Here is a 25,225-nt window from a genome sequence, read left to right as displayed (position 1 = left end):
ATTGAAAATTGGTCACTGGTTCTTCCATATATGATGCTGTCACGATTTGTGACCCTGGACCACAAAACCAGTCACATGGGTCAATTTTTTTAAAATTGAGATTTATACATCATCTGAAAGCTGAGTAAATAATCTTTCCATTGATGTATGGTTTGTTAGGATGGGACAATATTTGGTCGAGATACAGCTATTTGAAAATCTGGAATCTGAGGGTGCAAAAAAAAAATCAAAACATTGAGGAAATCGCCTTTAAAGTTCTCCATTTATGTTGCCGATTGTGCTGCATTCACTCACAAAAATAAATGTTTTATATATTTACGGTAGGAAATTTACAAAATATCTTCATGGAACATGATCTTTACTTAATATCCTAATGATTTTTGCCATAAAAGAAAAATCGATAATTTTGACCCATACAATGTATTGTTGTCTATTGCCACAAATATACCCATGCGACTTATGACTGGTTTTGTGATCCAGGGTCACATTTATGCCTCATATTAGCACTCGATCATAAGAAGACAGTGTTAAACTTGTCCAACTACAGTATGTACAGCTTTAAAAGAAAACAACTGTCTTATTTGAAAAGGCTGCCAATATATATATATCACACATTACATTATAAGAATAATATTGACTAGGCTATACCACCAATGTGAAAAAAGGTCTTCCAATAAAATATTGGCATATCCAGTGATTATTTCATCCTCAGATTCACCTCTTGTATCAACCTGGGGTGAGTTTCCCAAAAGCATTGTTAGCCAACTATGGTCTCAAGATGCATCGTTATCAGCATAATTCAACGAGTCGGGTTTCCCGAAACCATAGTTCCAACAAACATTCGCAAACAGCTAGTGCTGGGCGGTATAGGGGTTCATACCGAATTCAGTATTTCCTCTCTCAATCAGTAGAAAATATGGTTAACACCCAGTCATGCTTGAAAAAAACTAAATACCGTCAGATACCGTGAAACTGGTATAATTTAGAAAAATACCATGATATGGATTTTTGGTCATACCGCCCAGCACTACAAACAGCATCGCAACGTTGTGTGGTTGGAATGACAGCTCTTGACCTGCGTTTAGAAGCATAGTTTCTTGTTTCTTTGACATGGGTACTTTATTAAAAATCTAATAAATGATTACCTTGAGCAAAATAAGCCAGCTGACATTTAGTACAATCTGTATATTTAATTTCAAATGTATACAAATGTCATTTACCTCTTTTAGTTACTCAAGAGATTTAAATCAGGATTTTTGATGAGTGTGCGTAAGTGCTCTAGTACACAAGAACAAGCCTATGATTGAATCTGGAAAAAAAAAGTTATTACTCCACCACCTGTGTGACATCATTAACTAACGTGGTTGAATGACAAATTTGCGACAAAACGATTTTAGGGCTAGTTGATTTCTTCAACGATGCATCGTACTATGGTAATTAAGGAGCGAGTTACGACATTGTACTTGTGTAATGTAAGTCAGCCAATCTACATGGAGATGGGAAAAATATGTGATTGGGGGGGGGGGGGGGGGGGGGGGGGGGGGGGGGGGGGGGAGTTGTATTCACTCTGTGGTCTCCCACAAAAGTATCGCTGTCCCCTGAGAAAACATTTTCTTTCTCTCACAAAATGAAAGTGTTCCCCTGAGAAACTTTTGCTTGCAAAAGCACTCAAATATAGTTTTCCCTCCAACCATATACTATTTCCATCACAAAAGCTTTGCAAGCGAACACAAGTTTTTGTTTTTGCGAAATCTTTTTTTTTTAAAATCTTTTAAATAATTGAAATACCCCCCCCCCCATCTATTTTTTATACTATTGCCATGTCCGTTTAGAGCTATCATTCATCGTTATCAGATTAGAGCTAACCAAACTCAGAAGGTCATCAGACGGTCAGTGAGTGTGTCTAGTGGCTACATGGATACAGTTTGTCGATGAACACGACCTCAAGAAACCTTTCAGATCTGTCGTGCTGCAGGATCATTTAGCACAGTGTGCTCAGGCAAAATAACATGTGATCTGATGAGAGAGGACAGGGCTCAGTGCAGTGAAAATACCCACGATTCTCTAGTCCTCTAGATGTGATGGCAGCCCATTGCACTGTGGCAAAATCAGTGAAAGTCCCTCTAGAAATCTGCTGTATCATACAGTTGCAGGCTCTGTCTGTGTGTGTCTGTCACTCTTTCTTTCCTCTTGCCTGCAGTTCCATTATCCTTTCATCCCTGAAGTGCTCTCTTTCTCTGTCCTCCTCCCTCTCTTTTTCTTGCTCGTTGAATTCTTTCCTCCTGCTTGTTTCGTCTTTGTTTCTCTCTCCTTTTTCGCCTACTCGCTCTTGTCCTTTCAGCTCAGAAACCCTCACACATTCCCTCTCTGTTTTGTCTTCCTCATCCCTTGCTTTCTTCTGCTTGCTGTTTACTGTGGGGTTGAAAGGGTAGCAGGGCTCAGCAATACGTTTTCTTTCGCCGGCTGGTCAATAATTCAGATTTGTGTATAAAATATAGAGAATAAAATTAGTATAAAATATGTGGCAGAAAACAAATTTTTCATGAAACATTTATTTTTTACAATAAATAAAAAAAAATAAAAACAAATGAAAATAATATATTTTAATTTTCATATATTTTATTACAATTTAAGTTTATATAAATAATAATAGTATATTTTAATATAATAAACTTGCAATAATACCCCCCCCCCCATTTTTTTCTCTCAGTCTTTGTTTCCCTTTCATCCTCTCTTTTTTGCTCTCTCATTCTCTCATGCTTTCTGCAGTAATGTGTCCTGAATATTGATGAGGTGAGAATTGCCAGTCCCTGGCTGCTGGCCAACTCACATTACAATTCTCCGCCTCACCCCTGCCCACTTCAGTACGAGCCACCCCCTACTCAGATCAGCCACATGTAGCCAGCCATGTGTTGTCTTTTAAGAGCCCCCCGCATTCCCAAGTCTACCCTTAATAAATCCACCTTTACCATCCAGCTCATTTCAGCGTTGCCCTTTCTGCTCTGTGCCAACCCCTCAACCAGAGAGAGACATCCATCATTTGGCAGAAAGTCGTAGGCCTCTTAAAGGGGCATTGACATTCTGCCTGCACTGCCCAGGAGGGATCACAATCATTCAGATCAAGTGCACCCGCTAAGCACCGTGAACAGCGACTGCTGCAAATCTGACTTAAAGCCAGAGGAGACCAAACTGCATGAGCTCAAAACTCGGCCAGCAAATTGACAAAGGCCTGCTTCTGAAAAGAGAAAACAACATGAAGTCTCAAATTGCGCTGTTTACTTTCTTAATACACATTCCTGGTCTTAATATGTTATTCATTGTCCATGTAATTCAACAGAAAGAAAATGTCTGTCTTTGCAATCTTTTATCAAGATGTAATACCTTTCTCCGGCAACAAAATGACTTTCTTTTTGGTTGACGTCATCAATCTGTCTTGTTCTTCAGCCCCATCTGGTGCCCACTTTCCAAAGTTGATTCCCTATGGATAAGATCAAGTGTTGACTTGATGGAAATTGACATGCTTTTTATAACCATGGGTTCATAGCCTTCTAGCAAACACTGAATAACACACATCAAGTAAACACACTTTCCTGCTGTCCAGACCAGCAAGTGCTCTCTCAGGATATTTTATCCTAGTTGATGGCCATTTGGTGATGGTTAAGTTGGTGAAGCTGCACCGCCTTTTTGTTTCCCTCCAAAACCTGGTTGACCAGCATGGCATTGCAAGTGAAGCTTCAAGACATTTACAGCAAAGTTCAACATAAAACAAGCATTTTTGTAAAGTTTTACTCACCCTTGTGAGTCATTCTAAACTTGCAGGATTTTCTTTCTTCTGTGAATCACAAAAGGAGACAATTTAAAAAATGTTCACACTGCTCTTAAGAGTACCATGAAAATAATAAATAATTCATATGGTCCCAAGTTTGCTATAGGCCTGTTTCAGTTGGGTGTGAGGAACAGACAAATTTTAATTCTTTATTCATAGAAAATCATGTGGAATGATGTAAAAACAAGGCTTTTGGCGATAGTGATGTCATGTAACCACAATGAACTTGTAAAGTCAGCATGAAACAGATGTTGCAATCATCTTTTCTCCTCTATTGTGGCATATAACCTAGTGAAACAGCTTCTTGAATGAAAAAAAATGTAGGGCAGGACTTGATTTTGTCTATGAGGAACTGATTGGATAGTTTTTGTTTGCTAACTGCTGCAATTGTGTGAATGACAGGTTGCTGAAAGGGAGGGGTTGTCATCAGAGAAGATATGTTATTGTGAGGGGGAGAGGACAATAATATTGTTGATGAAAGATTACCTAGGCACACAAATTTAAAAAAAAAAATAAGCAGGATAAATAATTTATAATATCCTGCATGGACCAAATTAGACATCTGATCATAATACCAATATCCTAAACACACCATCTGCTGAGGACCAGCTGCTGGGCTATCCTTTATTTTTTCCATTTTTGATCATTTCAGCTGTTTCTCCCCAGTTTGTGTTTTGCAACAAACATTTTTTAGTAAATACATCAGTGCCTATTGATGTAGCGTAGGTTTCCACTGCTTACCTAGTTCTGGATTGACTGTGGTTGCAGATGGTTTCTAAGCTCTGTTTACTGATATCACAGCCCGTTCTGAATAATGCATGATGACCCTGTGGGAGTCAGGCTTGAATTTGCACCACTGCTGCCTCAGGGAAACCCAGCTTGTGTGAGTTTATTATGAAGGTGGCAGATTCCCACTGTGGGATTACTTTGAGAGAGATGTTTCCCAATCTTCAACACACTTGTACAGTCATGGTACTGGGACTAGGGATGTGCCCGAAGCCGAATTCTATGTTCGGAAAGGAAATAAAACGGCTTTCCTAAAAGGACATGGTGATGGAAATATATAAAAAACATATTTTTTTATTTATATAGTTGGGTATAGGGGTGTAACAATATATCGTGTCACAATATATCGCAATACAAAAATGCAACAATATGTATCGTGGATAGTGACAATCTGTTTTGTGTATAGGTCACCTAAAATAAAAAAATTACTGTGGGAAAAAATTCAAGTTTACAGACTATATATATATATATTTACTATATAGTGTTGAATATAGTGTATAATAATGCAATGCAGGAATACTTGTGGGTCCTGATAATGCCAAATGTCTTATGTTACCTGTAAAAAGTGGCCTACATTATTTTAAATATATCTAGTCAGTGACAGAGTGCAAGCATGGGGGTATCGTTACACCCCTCGTTTGGTAATTGTATTGTATATGATTTGTGGGCTGCTTTTATGCCATCGATATGCAGGGTATTGTAATCGCTTTTGAATGTACACTCGTATTTTACTTTCACTTTCTAATTCATGATCACGCGTACTCTGTTAGCGAGCGGTGGTACTGACCAGGCATTTTACAAGATAAGATATTTGTCAATGACGGTCAGGATCTGTTGCGTACCAAATCCTCTAACATCGTCAGGTCAGTCACCTCTCCTTACTATCTATTCCTTTTTCATTTTCCGTGCCTTTCCGATTTCCAATTTCGGCTTTGGGCACATCCCTACTGGCCTGGGGACAAAACACCTTCAGGTTCAAAGCATAAGGGAATAGTTCAACTAAAATATGAATGTTGTTCCAAACCCATATGAATCTGTGGAACATGAAAGGTGTAAATTTGACAACTGTTTTCCATATTCTTTGCCATGCATTTACAACAAATGGGAACCAAAGCTTCCAAGTGTAAAAAGGCCACAAAAACATAAATTACTCCACTCGTACTTAGTCATATGGGTTTACAAATGAAAACAGATTTTAGATTTTTGGATGAACTGTCCCTTTAAAAAGCCATTTTGGCTTCTGGTGCTGTTCCTTCCTGCTGGTCACTGCTGACTTTAAAGATGATGTAATTGACAAATGTAAATCCACCCTGCAGCTTTGTCACTTTTTCAGCTCTACACAGCACTTCTTGCCTAAAACAACTTGGTTTTCATTATGACCCCCACATCCAGATGACCTTGCTGTGTGATCTCAGAGCACAAGCAAATCATTCTGGTGTCTTATTACATACACGTGGGTCACTGACAAAAAGGATTTATGGGATGTGACAATGTTGCATGTAAGCCATCTATTCCATTTCAACAATAATAAAATTCATGTTTATAGGCGTCCTGTGTGAAGGAGATGGATGAGAGTGTTCACTTTACTGTCTCGAGTGTGGATTTACAAATAGCTCTGCTGGGACTACATAAGTTTAATCTACTTTGTTCAAAGTATAAAGCAGAACTGCTAAAAGGAAAACCACATTCTTAGTTGTAACAGGAAGCACACACTCATACACACGACACAGCACATCAGTGACCATAAGTAAAATAACAGGATACTCTTTTCTCTGGGTATGCTTTAAGAGGAAAGGAAATCCCAGTGTCATCAATCCCTCATTCATTTAACCAACCATCTGTCACGTCTGTGAACATTTCCCCGCCTAACTAACAAACTAACTGCCTGACTAACTAACTAACATCATAGTTTTATCATAGTTAAAGGTTACTAACAACAAACCAACCTACCAGCTAACTCATACAGTAAATCTATGTAAGCTTTTGTATGATATACTGTATCAAGTTGTTTTCTTCGCTCCTACCTGAGCAACTAACTAAAACATTAGTTTATCGTAGTTAAATAGAGGTTACTAACTAACAATTAACTAACTAACAACTACAGGGGTTGGACAATGAAACTGAAACATCTGGTTTTAGACCACATTAGTGTTGGTCCGATACCACAATTTTCGCTTCGGTACGGTACCACAATCAAATACCGTAGTATCGATATTAAATCGATACCATACAGGGTCTGAATTTCTGCGCAGGATTGCAAGTATTGAGCATAATTTTACTAATTTCTGCAGGTTTTGCTTTAGAGATTTGAGAGATGTTTAAGAGATGGTTTTCTTTGCCCTCATAATCACAGTGCGCACAAATAAAGCCACCTCTCAAAGAGCTTCCGCATTACAAATTGAGTTCCGCTTGTGTTTAAAAGGTCAAATACACACAAATTTGTCAAAATGTCTGTCTTGGTGAGTATTCACATAAACCAAGTCGGTTAAGTGAACAAACAATTGAGAAATAAAATGCATGAGCTGGAGCTTTCATGTTATTCATACGATACGCTCTTATGTATGTGCGTTGATTAGTGTTAAAAGTAAATAAAAGTCTAAATTAGATAGTTTCAATGATGCACTCACCTTTTGATCTCCTAACTCCTTGTACACGTCAGGATGGGTAAGCGACAGATGCTTGGCAAGGTTTGATGTGTTGCCTCTCAAGCCAAGCTTGCAGACTGGTGTGGTAAAGTCTGTTTCATCTTTTCAACAGTTTTGTACGCAAAATAATTCCAAATTTCACTTCTACTGCCCTTTTTATTAATTAGTTTTGGGTGTGTTGAGGGAGATTCACCTGCTTTATCCATTTTGCCACATTTGACGGTTTCATTGCAGTTTGGGTAGCACACTGTTACCTAGCGGTGAACTTCGGAACAGCAGCGTATCAAGTACCGAAAATCATGATATCATATGACTTTAAATAAAATATATACGGTTATTTTCCCTGTATCGGTATACTGCGCAACCATAACCACAATAATGTATTACTATGGTGTAGGGCCTCCTTTTGCTGCCAATCAGCATCTATTTGTCTTGGGAATGACAGATACAAGTCCTGCACAGTGGCCAGAGGGATTTTAAGCCATTCCTCTTCCAGAACATTGGCCATGTCACTATGTGATGCTGGTGGAGGAAAAGCTTTTCTGACTTGCTCCTCCAAAATCCAAAATAAGAGGCTGAAATATATTTAGATCTGGTGACTGTGCAGGCCATGGGAGATGTTCAACTTGCTGTGTGTATCGGTGCATTATCATGCTGATACATGGCACCCCCTTCAGGGTACAATGTTTAAACCATTAGGTGCACGTGGTCCTACAGAATGGTTCAGTAATCCTTGGCAGTGGCGTGCCCATCAAGTTCAGTAGGGAATGCCATGATACTGCAGCCCAAACCATCACTGATCCACCTTTATGCTTTGGGAACACAACAGTCTTGTGCTATTGCTCTGCTAATTCAACCTTCAAACACTGCTCTTACTGATGGAATGTAAAACCACCAGGCTGCGCATATATGGGCGTATTGGCCAGTGTTTCAGTTTCATTGTCCAACCCCTGTATATACGTCTGTGCAAGTCTATGTACATTCATACTACTAATAATATATTGGGGGTTAAAAGGCAATGCAGCACATTTGTCTCTTTGACACATTAACCTCCTGATGCTTATTTTTCTGTTTTAACTCTACAGACTGAAATCATCTCAAAATGGACCATCAGGACCACATGAATTCTGGACAGGTGGGTGACTCTCAGCACTCTCCTGGGAACAACATAGCATCTGGTGTGGCCAACATGACCATCAATGACGGACATCAACGAGACATGAAGAACGGGACAGCAGCACATATGGGACCAGGTGACGGTCCAGTGAAAGGTCTGTATAAAGAGGGAAGAAATACTGTAGTTACTGTACTATATAGAAGGAAAAAGCTGAAAGTCTGAAAATCCCCTTTTCCCCCCACAAAGCACAGAAGAGCTGAGTGATACTCATGACAGTGTGTTTCTCACTTATGTCTCGTCTCATATTGAGAAACCCGACACATGCTGACAGTGACACCACTCAGCAATGTGTTGGTTTCAAATGTCTGTGAAGATATTCATTCATTCAGGTCAATTGCAAAATGTCATGTAGAATTTATTTGTTGGACTTTATTTTCCATTTGTTGAATGATGATAAAGATCACAATCACAACTTTAGAGAGACAGTTTACATTGAGACTGTGATTGTGTTCAATTTTAAGGAATACCAACCAGAGTCTGTCAATGGAAAACCTGACAAAAAATAATGTGATTTCTAGACCTGGGAAAAGTCAGAAAAATAAAATCTTAAAAATACATGGAAAAATTGTAGAAATATATAATCTAGCTAAGCTCAAGTATTTTGCTGGCAAAAAATGCTCTGTGTATGCTTTTGCCATGATTAAAAATATACATTTTTAAAAATCCTGTAATCATGAATGACTGAAAAAGTCATGGAAAAATCAAGGAAATGTATTTGTTAAAAATGTGTAAAACCATGCCACCATCAGATAACTATGGAAGACATGGATAAATGATGAGATGTCTTCAAATGTTGGAAAACAAAGTTAATCTACAAATAGCTTCTATAAGACATGTGTCCTGCCTGAAGTCTGTTCACAATAGTTTTTTACAAATAAATTTGTGCATATAACATTGGTCGTAGATTAGTTCTTTCTATGTTTCTTATGATGTATAGTTTATGATGTATAGTTTGATGAGGCTCAGATGTGAGGAAATAGGTCATAGTTTATAAAAAAAAGGGTAGTCTGTCTTACCTGCTTTGGATTGTTCTGGCACAACTGACAAGCTTTCAGCAAGCCCCAGGCTCCCTCACAGAACACAAACGAAACCTTCTTATCAACCAGCAACCTAAAATTCCAGCTCAATTGTGCTGGCAGAAGTCAGTGAAGCAGAATGTCTTCAAAAATGACAAATTCGGTAAAATAAAGTTTGGAAAACAACATAACACTGACTTTTAGAGAGTTGGTTTGCCCCTTACAAAATATGTTTTTGCAGTTATAGCTCTCGTCTCAAGAGCATACTAAGATGCATCAAGGTCATTCTTTCCCTAGAAGACTAGAAGAGCGTAAGGAGATTGAAAATACTACTATATTGTACTAATAAAAAAATAATAATAATTCTGCATAATTGTTATTTAAATTATTAATTTAATAACTGGCACATGAATGTTTTTTTTGGTGATAAAAGTCAGCCTCTCATATTTCCCCTTCAACAGTGGACAAATGAGAGTGCTAGATACAAATTTAGCCATTTATCATCCACATCTACTGCTTTTCCCCATTCACTATGCTTTTATTTCTAATGGAGTGCCCTTCCAGGCAGAACCATGCATTATAAGGTTCCCACAGTCATGGAAAACCTGGGAAAATTCTGAGAATTTGAAAGTTATTTCTATGCTTGAAAATGGTATGGACATATAATAAAACTTCAAATGTCACAGATATTAGCTATAGTAAAAATACATTTCTGTGGTTATGCCATGAATGGAGGCTCAGAAAGCTAAATCCTCCATTGAGCCACATTCAAATCTCAGGCCATTTTTTTTTTTTTGGTCTTTTTAGAGACTGACATGCATCTGACGTACATCATATGTAATCATAATGAACAACAGGAAAAGTAATGGAAAAACAGTGGGAACCTTGACACTAACATAAGAATTTATGCCTTGCTTTTGCTTTTCCAAAAAGCAGTGCTTATTAGCATTGCCAACAGAACAGTGACAATTCCATTGCCTTTTTGGACCAGCAATAAATCTGGATCCTCTCAGGAATGACCTTGCTATGCTTTTAGAAGCTTTTTGGAAACTTAGTTGAGTTGATTTTTTGCTGATGTTGTGATTTGCTGATGTAAAGCAGCACAGCAAAAAAAAAAAAAAAAAAAAAAAAAAATTCACTGAAAGCTAATTGCATGCCTTCAAGGCTGTAAAATGCAGCTGCAACAGGAAGTAATGTTCCCAAGCAACACAACTAACTCTTTAAAGGATTCAAGGCCAGTAAAAGCCCAGAATATTTGTCAAAGAGCAATTAGGCAGGTCTACTTCACCCTTCCTCTTTGCATAAGAGAATAATGTCAGTTCTGGGCAGGGCGACTACTACACTAAATTGTAGTGCCCAGAACATCCATTTGTTAAATGAGTAAATAAGAAAAGCGCTCAAACCGCTAATGGCTTAGATGCATGTACCTGTCTGATGCCATGACCTGGGCATGATATAGGATGGAATAATAATAATTATTAAACCGTAAGTAATTTTAGCTCTAATTATTGTTGTTAATATTGTACATTTGGGAAGTGCTAATATATTTCTGTTGTAAACACTTCACTGCCATTTGCTGTTTTAAGGCACCCAACTTGTAACAGCCAAACATATTTAAAATTGTGAATATTAAAAAAGTGAAATCAGAGCACTGTACTTCACGATACAGATGTGTTCGCATGTTCTTCACACATCTGAGTTTATTTGGAGGACTCACATAACAGTACTTCTCACAAAAGAGAGACATAATATGTGCATTTCATAGTACACTATATTTGCTTCAAATTTCCTTAATTGCAATGTTTGACTTTAAAGTTAAAATTACAGATGAATTACAGAAAAATGCCATTTGGCCAAATAGTCCCAAGAAAAACAATAAGACCTTCTTCTGCCATTACGTAGGACATAATTACCTCACAAAAGTTCAAGGTCTGAGTAAATGGACTTCATTTATCATTTATCTCCCAAGGCCAAAAACTCATCGATCTTGTCAGAGAAATAGCTGTCTAGTTGAGACAAAGGCATTAAGATAGCATCACGTATGTTGTATGCTATGGTTCTATGAAGTTGGGAGTGATGTAAATGGATTAGACTACCATTAGCCATCAGATGAATATTTCAGGTTAGAGAACATGTTGCTGATGTTTGCAGTACTGCTGAAATGGGTCTGCAACTTTAATTGCCACAAAGTTCACTTAACATGCTTCTTTTGAACTGCCAGAGAGATCAAATGTCTATCAAGTCATATATAATGTAGACTCTCCCCCATTTATTTCATATGATAGACTCATTTTAAATGAATGAAAACATTTTGCTGTTGTTTCCTGTGATTTATAGGTTGATAAGCATTGTGCTTGTCTGCCAGCCACTTCAATTCACAATTCAGCATGTTTAGAAGACAATATATTTGTCGAGTTTCTTGTAATCGGAAACCTACCGAACTGGACAAAAGAATCCCAGTGCTGCTGTTAATGTTCTTCATATCTCATCTGTTCTTTTAACTTGCTTCCATGTGATTTCACAATTTTGACTGTTCAGGAGGGACAGCAGGAGCTGGAGAAGGTATGGTGGGCTCTCCACACCCTTATCCACCTGCAGTGTAAAAAAGTTCAGTGGATTTACATGCAAACAATGTGCTCATGACCACCACAGATGCATTCTTTCACTGCATATGAGATCTCAATGGAAACCACTTCTATATTCTTTCTAAATAAATCTGTTTATATTGGCTCTATATTGCATCACTGTATCTGAGAAAATGAAAAGTCTGAAAATAATGAGGCTTTCAAATACAGCTATAATTGAATGCATTAAAAGGTATTTAAATGCATTCACAGCACAATGCTTTTTACTGCTCAGATCAGATGCAAAAGTTTCCATCAGTGTATTAAATGATACTTGCAAATCGACAATTCACTGATTCATTGCTTCATTGGCCATTTTGCTACCAGTCATCAATGCTTTACACACTGAAGCTCACAGAGATGTTGTGGGTCATTGTGAATATTGTGGTCTGATTGGCCAGTTGATATTTATGCTTTTGGTTTTGATTGTTTTTGTTGTGATTGAGTGAGTGAAGAGGCACTTTTATAAGAACTGATCCCATAACCCCTTCAGCCTAATTGACCCCTCATTTTGCCAACTATATAGTTACCCATTTTTTTTGGTACAATCCATGTTGCAACCTACTGCTCGCTAATTTAGATTAGCAAGCATTGTGTAAAAGTGCCTTTAACTTAAAGTTTAGTGTGTAAAATCAGATTTTTGGACTGTTTAACTTTTGTCATGAAAACAGAAACTTGTCTTTTGTGTTGTGTTCGGGCTCCTTATGTGGTTCTGTGCTTTTAGTTCCTTTCAGTTCCTTGATTCCTTTTCTTTCTCTGCTTCTAATGTTGACTGTAGAGAGAGGGTGGTTGAGTGTTGCTAATTCTACAGTGTTATCTGTGGCTGTTCCTATCATTCTGCCTTCCACGTCATCAGAAGAGTTAACACCCGGAAGTCCGCCAGAGAGTGGCCGGAGCAGTGCGGCATCAGTGGATGGGGATGGAGAGCAGGAGAATGGGGAAAGAGAGAGCTCTGTCAGCCCACGGGAATCACCAATGTCCCAACATCCATTGCCAACAACCCTTGCTGATGGTTTGGGTTCAGGAATCACAGGCTTTGACAGTCAGGTGATAAGGAGTCCATCGGATAAGATCTCCGACCATCATAGTCCCAGTGGTTCTGAGGAGGAGGAGAAAGAAGAGAATGAAAAAGAAAAGTCTGAGAGATTTTCTGGTTCTTTCGGAGTGGAAGAAGCACCTATAAGTGCTATCAACATGAAAGAGGGTAAAGAAGAGGACAAAGAGGAGGATAGTGACACAGAAGAGGAAGAAACAGGAGTTTCCTTGGTGCACAGTTCTGTGACCCCAGACTTGACAACCCAGAAAGACTACAATGAACATGAAATCCCTACTCATCTTCCCATGACCCCAGAGGAAGCTAAAAAACGTGGCCTATCGTTTGACTACACAGAACCTCAGGATCCCAGTCATCAAAGTGGTTCTGTGGGCTGGGAGTGCAGCTCTGACAAAACGCCGCCGGAAAGCAAGAGCCCCGACTCATGCAGGGTGGATCCAGGCTCACCTCTTTCTCCCAGTGCTACCGCCGACCCTACCCAAGAGGAATCATCTCTTACAGACTTCCAAACGGATGCTCGGGAAGAAGAAGAGGAAGTAGAGTTGCCAGAACCAGAACATGAAGAAGATGAGACCACCATTCCTCCTGTTTCCCAAGAAGAAGATGCACCCAAGATGGAGCCTAAGGCAGAGGAACATAGAGAACCTAAAGAAGTAAAAGAGATCAAGCAGGAGACATATTTGGAGACGAGCAATAATGATCGCATTGATATGGTCCAGTCTGTTGCCTCACCACAATCTATTGCCAAACCTGAACCTGATGGTGCCAAAACTAAAGATGCTGTTAAGCCCAGTGCCCAAGTAATGCCCACAAAAGCACCAAGCAAAGCAGATCCTGTCAAAGAAGCTCCTGCCAAAAAAACTAAGAAACCAGTCACTACAGCCGCTGCCACTCCTTCCCCCAAATCTGCTCCTAAACTTCAGAAAACCCCCTCTAAAGATGCTGCTCCGGCCAGAAAAGCAAGTGTCCCATCCAAAGGTCTGTTTTCCGTTCTGTTCCTCCAAACCCCACACAAATCTTTTTATTTCTCCTTTCCTTTTCTTTTTTATAGTAGATTAGAACTACGCAGCACCCTTTCTTATAAGCGCACACAATGTAAAGAACGTGTTCGGTTGAAGAAATGGGCTGCTTGTAGCCACAAAATCTCTCTCTCTCTCTTGATCCTTTATGCCCTGTGTGTCTATCTCTTCTCATTCCCTCTCTGTGTGTGGTCAGTGTTATTCCGCTTTTGTCTGTGACTAACTGCATTGATTGACTGTTATTGCTGGCACAGTTTTCACCTGTCCCTCTGTATTGCATGTCACCTGTGCATGATGTGTGTTGAATGTATCACTCACAGAACTGTGCATTACCTTTGTGGGCCTACTCCTTTCCAAGATGTCCATTTTATTAAACAACCAATTGGACCCAGAGGCCCATGCTGATGGGGTTGACTATAACACATACTGAAAGGAGAAGATCAGCATTTGCTGCTGGGTTCAAGACAAACGTCCTCTAAATGTCTCCCACAGCTGTGCGGACATCTCCTACAAAAATATCAGACAAGCTCAAAAATGTGAAACATTTATTGTTGCAAACCATCTTAAGGCAATCTTTTGGCACTCAACAATCTAAGTTTGGTGCATGCAAGGCAACACTATATTGATATTCATGAATCATTCTGCACTTCTCACAATTTTTGTCTTCATTTTAGCCATCTTCCTTTTTTTTAAACTTTGTTAATTTAGAAATAAACCAATAAATAAACAAGTAAATACATAAAATGTAAGAGATTAATAAAGAAATAAGACAAAATAATATATATATTTTTTCTTAAATATTATGATGACATTTTAATATTTGCATTCTGAATTGCAACTGATCATCACTTGCATAAACTTGTATACTAATGGTTATTTAATCAGATTGAGAAATTGTGAAGAAGGTGTCAATTTATGTGTTGATTTGTGTTGTGCAAAGGCAAAAGAAAATAAGATGTGCATTCATTATCATGTCAACAACAATGACAGCTCTGATTGTGCATTTTATTTAGACAGCTTCATAACTTAAACCCTAAGCTAAAACTTTAACACTACTCTTTTGCTGCCTTGCAAGCACACCCATTTTCTCCAAGAAAAGAAAATCTACTGTTGTTTCCCTGTACAAGGTTAAAATAATAAAACAAGGTCCTGTACAAATCAACTGATGCCAAAAAGGTCCTTGTAATTTTGTCATCATTTTCCTCACCCTCCTGTTATACCAAACCCATGTGACTGTTCAAGGAATATCTTCACATCTCCAATGGACTGTTTAACCATAGCAAACAGATAATTGTGAGAGCTGAAATCAAGAACCAGACAAGTTCACATTATGAATGAATCATTACATTTTTTTCTGTGGACTGGATTCATCAGTTAATTTAAAATAGGAATCAGAGATCAAAACTAAAATTATTCCCACATGAACTCCACCAAGAATGTGAGATTTGAATTATATTTTGGTCTGTTTCTATAAAGTTCTAGAATGGCTTTAGAAAACTTGGAATGTACTTCCCTGTTTTACAGAAGAAATAAACTTTTTCAGGTTGGGAACAACATGAGGGTGAGTAAACAATGACAGAATTTTCATTTTGTAATAAATGTTTGTTTCTGAATGTTTATCATAAACAAACATAAAAACTGAAACAGGAATCTGTGCTTCTGGGAACAGGACTCTCAACATCACATCTGATCACCTTTACATTTAGTATCACATTTAGTACTGATGTAAAAACACAACAACAACTTTCCTTCTTTGAATCAAGTAGATCGACATCTTGATAAATGTAAGTCTTGATTTCAGGCAACTAAAACCATCAATGTATGAGCTTGCACTTACTGTTCCTTCCTTTCTTACAGCCAAGGCTGGAGTTGGGGCAACTCCTGAAAAAAAGGTACTGTTGTCACGGGTGATATTATGGTTCGTCTGAATAGTTAAAATACATCACTACTGAGAGGAGTCACTGTTTCATAAGTTAATTTGTGTTTACACTTAATTTCATTTGCATTTCTAAAAACTAAATCATCTTCAATTTTAGTTTAGCATTTTATTTGGTGTTTTTGTTTTATTTTTAAACGCATTTTAGCATGTTTTTAAAGTTAATTTACCGATTGCTTTTTACCCTTGTTTTATTTTTTTTTTATTTTTTTTTAAATCTCTATCACCCTCTCAAACAAAAAACATAAGATACCCGCCACAACCCTGCATGCAAAAGCTAGACTGACTTCTGCCCCCCAAAGAGGGTCTTCAGTCTCAGGCATCCCCAGCAAAAAGCCCTCAGCCTCCTCAACTCCACCGTGCTGCTTTAGCAGTCCAGGCTCCGCAAAATCTGTAAAAACACCCAACAGTCCAGGAGCTTTTGTTCTGCAAGAAAAAGCCTATGTCAGTTGGGTTGTTTATGAACATGAAGGCGATTCAGTTTACAGCACCTGAGATACTTTACAACGTCAACATCCTTATTACTAGAGCAGAAGGAGAAGTTAATAAATGTATTTTACTGTCATGGTTTGGTGTATTATTGCATTTGAATTGTGATATAATTCTAAAAAGTAAGAGATATACTATTAGCTGATTCTTGCTTTAATTGTCCATATTTAGGCTGGAGATGCCAAGACGAAGACAGTGGGTGCCAAACCCCAAGGAGTTGGCACTAAAATGCCTGGTAAGTGATTTTTAGATGCATCTTTTCAAGGTCCCCACAATAATCTTTATTTAGTACCATGAAAAGGAAGGATACTGTACTTGGTGACTCAACATTTAATTTCCCTTTCTGACAGTTTGAGAGGGAAACAAAAATGTTATTATGTGAGCCAAGCACTTTCAGGCAATGTAGTCTTCACAATTTATAACAAATTTAGCTTTTTTAATACATTCTCCCATAGCATAAACTCAATCCACATTCAGTATCGCTGTATGCAAACAAAAGTGCACTAATTATAAATTCATAAGCAAGTATATGTGGTTCAGTGTATTCACTGCATGGTAAACTGCAAAAGTCAGCTCACCTTCCTATCATTTTTTTGTACATTTGGAGTGCTGTCAATACAGAGAACAACGACAAAAATCTGTGTTGCCTACACCGTGTTATCCTCTTTTTAAAATTTGCACCCTGTTGACTTCAATGGGGCAAGTTTTAAACCTGCTTTTAGCCTCTTAACATCCTTGATGTGTAATTACAAGTGCACAGGTCATGTGAGTGATTCCTTCAGAGTGAACACGAGTGAATCTGACTGCAGTAGATGTGAAAGAAATGGATAAAAATGATATTTATTTAGCCAGCGCTCATACCTGTATTTACATCCTGTTTTCGGTCGAAGTCCAAAGTAATCGATTGTCGAGTTCACGCGCATTGGTTTAGTTACCTATGATCATGCGCGTGAACTCGACAATCGATTACTTTGGACTTCGACCGAAAACAGGATGTAAATACAGGTATGTGCGCTGGCTTAAATAACATCATTTTTATCCATTTCTTTCACATCTACTGCAGTCAGATTGACCCGTGTTCACTCTGAAGGAATCACTCACATGACCTGTGCACTTGTAATTACACATCAAGGATGTTAAGAGGCTAAAAGCAGGTTTAAAACTTGCCCCATTGAAGTCAACAGGGTGCAAATTTTAAAAAGAGGATAACACGGTGTAGGCAACACCGATGTTTGTCGTTGTTCTCTGTATTGACAGCACTCCAAATGTACAAAAAAATGAGCTCAATGTTAAAATTGACCGGAGTTCTCCTTTAAAGGGAAATTCTGTCCTCATTTACTCACCCTTGAGTTTCTTTCTTCTGCTGAACACAAAAAAATATATTTGAAAGAATGTTGGTAACCAGACTGTTGACGGTAACCATTGACTTTCATAGTATTTTTTTCCTACTATGGAATTCAACGGCTACATCAACTGTCTGGTTACCAACATTCTTCAAAATATCTTCTTTTGTGTTCAACAGATAAAAAAACTAAAAAGAAACTAATACAGGTTTGGAACAACATAAGAGAGTAAATGACCACAGAACTAACCCTTTAACTAGTGTTCAAGAAGTACAGAATATTTGCCTATTAGAAATGGGTTGGAAACCCCCAAGGGAATGATTCTCTATTTATAGGGAATTTGCGTGACTGATTTGTACCACTTTGATTTGTGAAATACAGCTGCTTCACGGATGGAGCAGCGAAAGACAGGACCAGGGTCCATTGAAAGAGGTAAAAAAGCCTCTTTTGTGCGGGAGCCAATCAAAAGTTTTACGGTAAAATACTGTTGGTCCTGCCAAAAATCTACACTGCTGAAATAATAAAACTACACAAAACGTAATGAAAGCTGTTACATATTAACATGCAAAAGAAAGGCTGGAAGGTGAAAACTTTTCCTTTAAGCTAATTAACTACAGAGTAAAAAGAAAATCAGAAGAGCAAAAACAGAAGAAAATATTCTGGTCTTTTGTTGTTTTTCACCGTCAGCTGACTCACCTAAAACCCCAGACCGTAGTGGTTGCAGCAGCCCGGCCAGTCGGTCCTCCACCCCTGGACAGCAGGTGAAGAAAGTAGCGGTGGTACGCACCCCTCCCAAATCACCTGGTTCATTGAGATCTCGTGCCCCGATCGCTCCTGTTGCACCTATGCCTGACCTGAAGAACATCAAGTCCAAGATCGGCTCCACTGAGAACATTAAACACCAACCTGGAGGCGGGAAGGTAATTCTGTCATGCATGTTTGACAACATGTTTTTCAACTGGTAAAATCAAACGTCTAGAAGGTCTGAAAACAAAACCAGCTGGTTGGGATTTAGTGCGTAGTTAAAAGACTGAAGTGAAAGTAGGCCAATCATCATAGATATTTGAGTGGAGATGTTTAATTGATATTTGGATTCTGGAAGATACTTGACAGAAAATCCAATAATCAAGCTTATCCATGTTGGGGAAAGTTGGTTGTAAAATGGAAGAACGTCACCAGAAAAGAAAACTGTCTTTAACAGTAGAACAAACCCCTTTGCAGAACCTGGGATCTGCAGTTCAGTTCAAAGCACCAGGTATATAGTATATACATACATATATATATATATATATATATATATATATATATATATATAAGAGAGAGAGAGAGAGAGAGGCCTATACACCTCAATTAAATACATTTTGAAATAAAATAATAATAAACAAGGCTCAAACATCCATTTCGTAAAAGCCATGCGTGTTTATTTGAGCGCTTCCGTCAATGAAACAACACACTAAAGTCTGTAAAGCATTGAAATAAATAACAGTAAATAATATTAACTTATATATAATATAATATAATAAAGTTAAATATTTTAAAAATATTTGTTTTATATTTCCACACAAAAACGCGTGATATAGCCTACCGCTCTGCGCTATGAGAGGGATATGGGACACGAGCAGGAAAGAGACAGTCATTCTCTTTTCTAATATATTCATGTTTTCTACTTGTTGTAAAAGGTCTGAAGAGCGAATTTTATCTTCCACAAGGGCAAGACATTTATGCGATGTTTAATTTTGTGCTGCCAGAGAAAGTGAAACTAAAATCAACCGCGTGCGTGAAACGTGCTTTACAAATAAACTTGTCGTGCCTTACCATGTCTAATAACTAGCACAAACTGTGTTAAAAAGAATTTGACGTGCAAGTAAAAATATAGGCTATCTTTCCTACAGTGTTTTTCAACTTTACCACAGTAAAGAATGTGGATATAATAGGCCTGCTTAAAAGCGAACCAAAGTAAGAAACGTTTATAATCCCCTTAGAAAATGGGTGAGACGTGAGTGAAGATTTGGGAAAAGAAACAGGAGATTCCATGTCCAGTGGAATAATCTGATAATCGGGTGACCAGATCGCAAAACAGACTAAAAAGCTTACATTTATGGGCACACGCACAACTCTCTCATTCGTCATGAATCCAAATGTTTCCATGGCTGCAATGTAACATTTAATTGCTAACCTATTTATTTATTTTGTAAACAAAGCTTTGTGCTTCACTCGTGTCATAATATTCATGTAAAACAGCATTCACATACAAAAAACTGTTTTGGTGGACCACCGCCGGTGCTACTCGGCCACCGCGGTGGTGTGGTTGTCAAGATTACCGGCATAGCCCTTGACTCTCCTTGTCCTTTTCCATGTGGATATTGTTCATAAGAAGATTGACTTGTTTAATGTTCAGTCTAGATGTGGATCCAAAGACAATATCAAACATATTCCTGGAGGTGGTAATGCGAGTAACTGGTAGGGTTAGAACTCGCTCAGACAAATACTGTAGTTAGAAGCAGTTAACACTAGATATAGTTGTAAAATAATGTAGAAAATGATAAAGAGAAGAACAACCAAATATAGCATTATATTTCAGCTGTGTTTCTGATTGAAAATAGGCCCCTCCACAAACAAAATGTACATGACATATCCTGTAAAATGATTTGTGCATTGGAACAGTTCCCTCAGGGTATCGCTCCATTGCTGTTTAAGTTACATAAGATATTCTACTTGATCTGTTTTGAAATGATCAAAAATTAGCAATTTAAACACCTCAAGCTTTGACAATGACTGCTGTATATTTCTAACAGTTTAAAGTATGTTAATCTCTCAAAGACAGTTCTGTACACTCAATGTCAATATTCAACTCTTGTAACGAATGAAACCCTGACACAAATACCCATTACCCAGTCAAAGCTTTTAAGTAGCTCTCCATCAAGTCAAGTATTCTTCCAAACACCCACACAGTCAAAAAGACAGTGTTGATTGTTTCTATTTTTAAACTGTAAGAATAAATTAGATTAAGAGATTAGACAAAATACTATTTTTAAAATGTACTACCAAGCCTAAACATTCACATTACAATGTGAACAGATTCATAGCTAAAGCCATCAGAGTTTCATGAAGGTTTAGCTAGTTCAGGGCCTGCAGCATTCCTTCACAGGCAATGCATTTGGTTCTTCTTGGTTCCTCCATGTGATGCACCTGGATTGCTGACTAGTGTTGCTGCATTGCAGATGTGCTGCTGTGCAGTTTGCATGCATGGTGAAGATTGTTAGGGGTCTCAGGTAGTCAGATATGCAGAATAAACTCCAAGGGATATGGATCTTCACTTGACTGCTTGAATCTGAGCATGTGCGTTATTATTACAGTGCTGGCAAAGCATATTCAAATCCCTCATTTCTGCTCACACTTAATGACTCTATCCAGACTAGATAATTTCATCCTTGGATGTGCGATTTTTTTCTTTTCTTTTTTCATTCTCAGGATCATTTGACCAAAAATTTTGTTTTCTTGCCTTACAAGCACTGGTATTGCCTTCAGATGTAAATGTAGTTATATCTGAATTTTGTCTTAGTAAATCAGATGTTTTTGCATTCTCTTCCCTCTGTAACTCTATGAGTGATGCATATATTGAGTGAATCTCTTTTCTGACTCAGGATCTGGGACAGGGGAAATTTTCTCTGTTTTGAATCTTATTTGAGAAGGTATTTACACATTTTTACATCTGATCATGAAAAGACCAAGTGTAAATGCCCTCTATGACGTATTCAGATAGATAGTAATCACCACATTTTGTGGTGGCCTATCAGTGGAACCCTGCTGTTGTGATTAATGGCCATTTTCCTACTCCAGATCATCTGCTCCTCAGGTGCCTGAGCATGCAATTCATTCCCTCTGGTTGATGACTGACTCTTATCTGTTCCTTGTGCTTCAGGTTCAGATAGTGCACAAAAAGATCGACCTAAGCAACGTCCAAGCAAAGTGCGGCTCCAAGGACAACATTCGTCACAAACCGGGTAAGATTTCAGTCAGATTAGGGCTGTTGTGATATTGACGACAACCATGATATTTAAAAAATAAAATATCACTATAGTGTTAATTACGGTTGTGTCGCAATATATGGGTATTTATATTTCATGTTAACTGCTGACGCCTTTCTGTGTTTTACATCCCTCTGGGCTTTTAGTCCAAAAGTGTGCTCATTCAGATAAAAACTTATGGATTATTGTATGTTTTCTTCAAATATCTTTAGAGAGCAGTATATTTTTCTATTTGTACCCAAAATAGGACGATGTGAGCATTATTGGAGCGCTAAATTCTCACATGTAATTATGTGTCAATCATACTCGACATTGGAGGGCGCAGAAAGTCCACAAGTGAGACCCATAAGAGTAATAAAACGTAGGACGATCCAGGAAATCCATAATGTGGACAAAGATATCCAGTGATCGACGTAGCAGAATAAACACAGATAGAGACATTTTGACTTATTAAACATAGAGAGAATTTACACACCGTGCGACAATATTATGGTTTATCTGTGTTCTTCAAGACATCTTGCCAATGCAATGCCAATCGACATAGCCTTTATCACTGTATATAATACTATAAAATAATATAATTTCTTTTTAATTTCTATTTGACTGATAGCATTATTTATTAAATTTTTTCCAAGATTCCTACAAATGTTTTACACTTTTATCTGTATTTTAGGAGGTGGAAATGTGGAGATCAAATCTGAGAAGTTGGATTTCAAAGCCCAGTCAAAGGTTGGATCTCTGGAGAACATTGGACATGTTCCTCGGGGTGGACAGAGAAGGGTATGTTCTTGACTTTATTAAGCACAACACCACAAGTCTCAAAGGAGTCACAAATGTGCAATAATGTGTTTAATTATTTGTAATATAGATGCAGAATTAATTCACAAAAATATTACAATGCACAAAGACAATGTTTCATGATGCAGTTTGACTTATCTATTCTTTTATCTGCACTACTCAGTTGAAGATCTCCTTCATGTTAGATCTTGCTATGATCAGCATGCTTCCTCCTGCTTGGCAGACTTCAATGTACTTCTTTTGCACAGATTTTTACCAACTTCTTTGAGTTGCCTTTTAGATTTACTGTTTTTAATTGGACACCTAATCTAGAGCAACTGTTATTTATTACCCCATGGTCCATTATCTATTTAAATGTTTCTGTCATCATTTACTTGCCTCACGTTATTCCAAACCTGCATGACTTTGTCTTCTGTGGAACACAAAAGGAGACATTTATCCGAATGTTCTGGCTGCTCTACTCCATTAATGAAAATGAATGGGGCCTGTTGGGCTTCAAAAGCAGTGTGTTCCAAAGAGAGAAAATCATATGATATGACAGTGAGTAAATGATGAACTACTCCTTAATTGAAAATAGTTGCAGCTTTATGAAAACGTATTAAATCTGAATTAATTTAGTCATCACAACACAAAAACAAAGCCTATAAAAGGTGTCGATTCCATTAATATAGGTGCTAATGAATTACATATATATTTACATAATCAATGAATCAAGATGATTAAAAGTACAGCACAGGATCTACTGAGTGATAAAAAAGCATCTGGGCATCTTGCTCTCCTTCATCTTCTCTCTCTACTGAACATATTTTCAGTAATTTTCAAGATCACTACACTTTCTAATGCTCCCTTTCTTAGTGCTAACTATTTTTCCCTGCAGTAATTTTCTGCTTCTGTGTCTGTTTTTATCACACATAACCTAAAACTGCTGGCTGAGTGCTGCTTTCATGTGTTCACATTCAGGAATCGTTTAGGAGTGCTGATCTAAGAACTATTTCTAGCAGATAAAAGTTAATGGTTATAATTTCGATGGTCCACTTTAGACATTCTACTAACTATAAGTAACTTTGCAACTACATGTCAACTAACTCTCATTAGAGTATTAGTAGACTGTTACAGTAGGTCAGGGTTCAGGTTAAGAATAAGTTGATATGTACTTATATATGCAAAGTTAATTATATTCAGTTGAATGTTTGTTGGAGGAGCATCACAATAAAGAGTTAGCAGATATAAAGCAGTGAGTCTACTAATACTCTAATGAGAGTTAGTTGACATGGAGTTGCAAAGTTACTTATAGTTAGTAGAATGTCTAAAGTGGACCATCGAAATAAAGTACCAAGTTAATAAGCCTATATAAAATCATGGAACTGATCTCAGATTAAACTTTTTCATGACTCAAAGAGAATTCACAAAGACATTCACCAAATCCCCTAAAATTTAAAGGGTTAGTTCACCCAAAAATTAAGTTTCATAAGTTTATCAAGCAACGAGAATACTTTTTGTGTGCAAAAAAACGCCAAAATAACGATTTTATTCAACTATTAATTTTCTTCTGTGTGGGCCTCTGAGTGAGTTCACGTAGTGTAACAGCGCAGCGCTTCTGTGTTGTACGTAGGGGTGTTGCAATATACCGGTGTTGACGATAATCGTGATATTCAAAGTATGAAATATCGACATCGTGTTAATTTTGAGTGTGACAATATACCGGTATTGGCGATAACCACAATGTTTAAAATGAATAGGACTCTTATGATAACATGACACGTAAATACTCCAGCGCCAGTACCTGGTTGACCTCTCAGATGGCAGTATCGCACCCGCGGACACCTGTCAAATAAGAAGACAACGCAGAGCTCGTACGCGCCCGCGGAGCTAGAGTGAAACACTCTGTCCACACCCGAAAAAAGTAAGCTCACCAGTAATAAGAACAGAGTTCTTTGGCTTCAAAGAAAACAGCACCTTAAAGGTGGTCGCACACCGGACGAATAGCGCAGCGCCACGACTTTAAAATTCGAACACATTCTGTATGAGTGTAGGCTAACGTACACACCGGCTTCCGCGGCACCCAGCAACGGCTCAGGACCGTGTTCAAAATCCTGCCGCGACACAGAGCGCCATTTACATAGTTTTAAATTAAATTGACATTATATTTGTCTCAAATCATCCTAAATGATTTCACCCTGTGCTGCAATATACTGTACATTTAATTTTACATTTATTTACAGAAATCAGCTGCTTGAATGAAAATTGCTGATGTTATCGGATTTTCAGGTGATATTCTCAATTCATTCAGTTAACGGACGCTCTGCCTCTGAAGTAAAGTGTTCAGATCACAGACTCAGCAACTATTGTATTTAATTGTACAGTATAATAATAACATAGTAGAGACATTATCTCAATTCTATAATGTCCTTAAACATAATGATATTGCTGGCCATAAACTGAGAAAGTGCGCGTCCGGTGTGCGATACCTCGAGTTGTTGTTGC

At 37.8% G+C, this 25,225-nt stretch overlaps 1 protein-coding gene across 8 annotated transcripts in view; it reads left to right on the top strand.

Moving 5' to 3' along the window:
• maptb (microtubule-associated protein tau b) overlaps nt 1-25,225 on the top strand; it is a 48,666-nt gene that overhangs the window by 12,411 nt on the left and 11,030 nt on the right. For 3 of the 8 annotated variants that reach the window (XM_079871520.1, XM_079871515.1, XM_079871516.1), the window contains 9 exons: nt 8,343-8,528; nt 11,989-12,012; nt 12,931-14,106; nt 16,005-16,039; nt 16,744-16,807; nt 18,297-18,347; nt 18,603-18,835; nt 21,838-21,919; nt 22,617-22,723. In XM_079871520.1, the coding sequence (XP_079727646.1) occupies nt 8,360-8,528; nt 11,989-12,012; nt 12,931-14,106; nt 16,005-16,039; nt 16,744-16,807; nt 18,297-18,347; nt 18,603-18,835; nt 21,838-21,919; nt 22,617-22,723 (1,941 nt within the window). In that variant the 5' untranslated portion in view covers nt 8,343-8,359. Of the gene's footprint in view, nt 1-8,342; nt 8,529-11,988; nt 12,013-12,852; nt 14,107-16,004; nt 16,040-16,743; nt 16,808-18,296; nt 18,348-18,602; nt 18,836-21,837; nt 21,920-22,616; nt 22,724-25,225 lie in introns of all 8 variants that reach the window. The other 5 variants (XM_079871518.1, XM_079871514.1, XM_079871519.1 and 2 more) reach the window with 2 other exon arrangements.

The sequence above is a fragment of the Squalius cephalus genome (genome assembly GCF_949319135.1).
Source record: "Squalius cephalus genome assembly, chromosome: 1".
NCBI classification, from domain to species: Eukaryota; Metazoa; Chordata; class Actinopteri; order Cypriniformes; family Leuciscidae; genus Squalius; species Squalius cephalus.
Note: the sequence above shows the minus strand (reverse complement) of the source record. Positions and strands in the feature narration are given on the sequence as shown.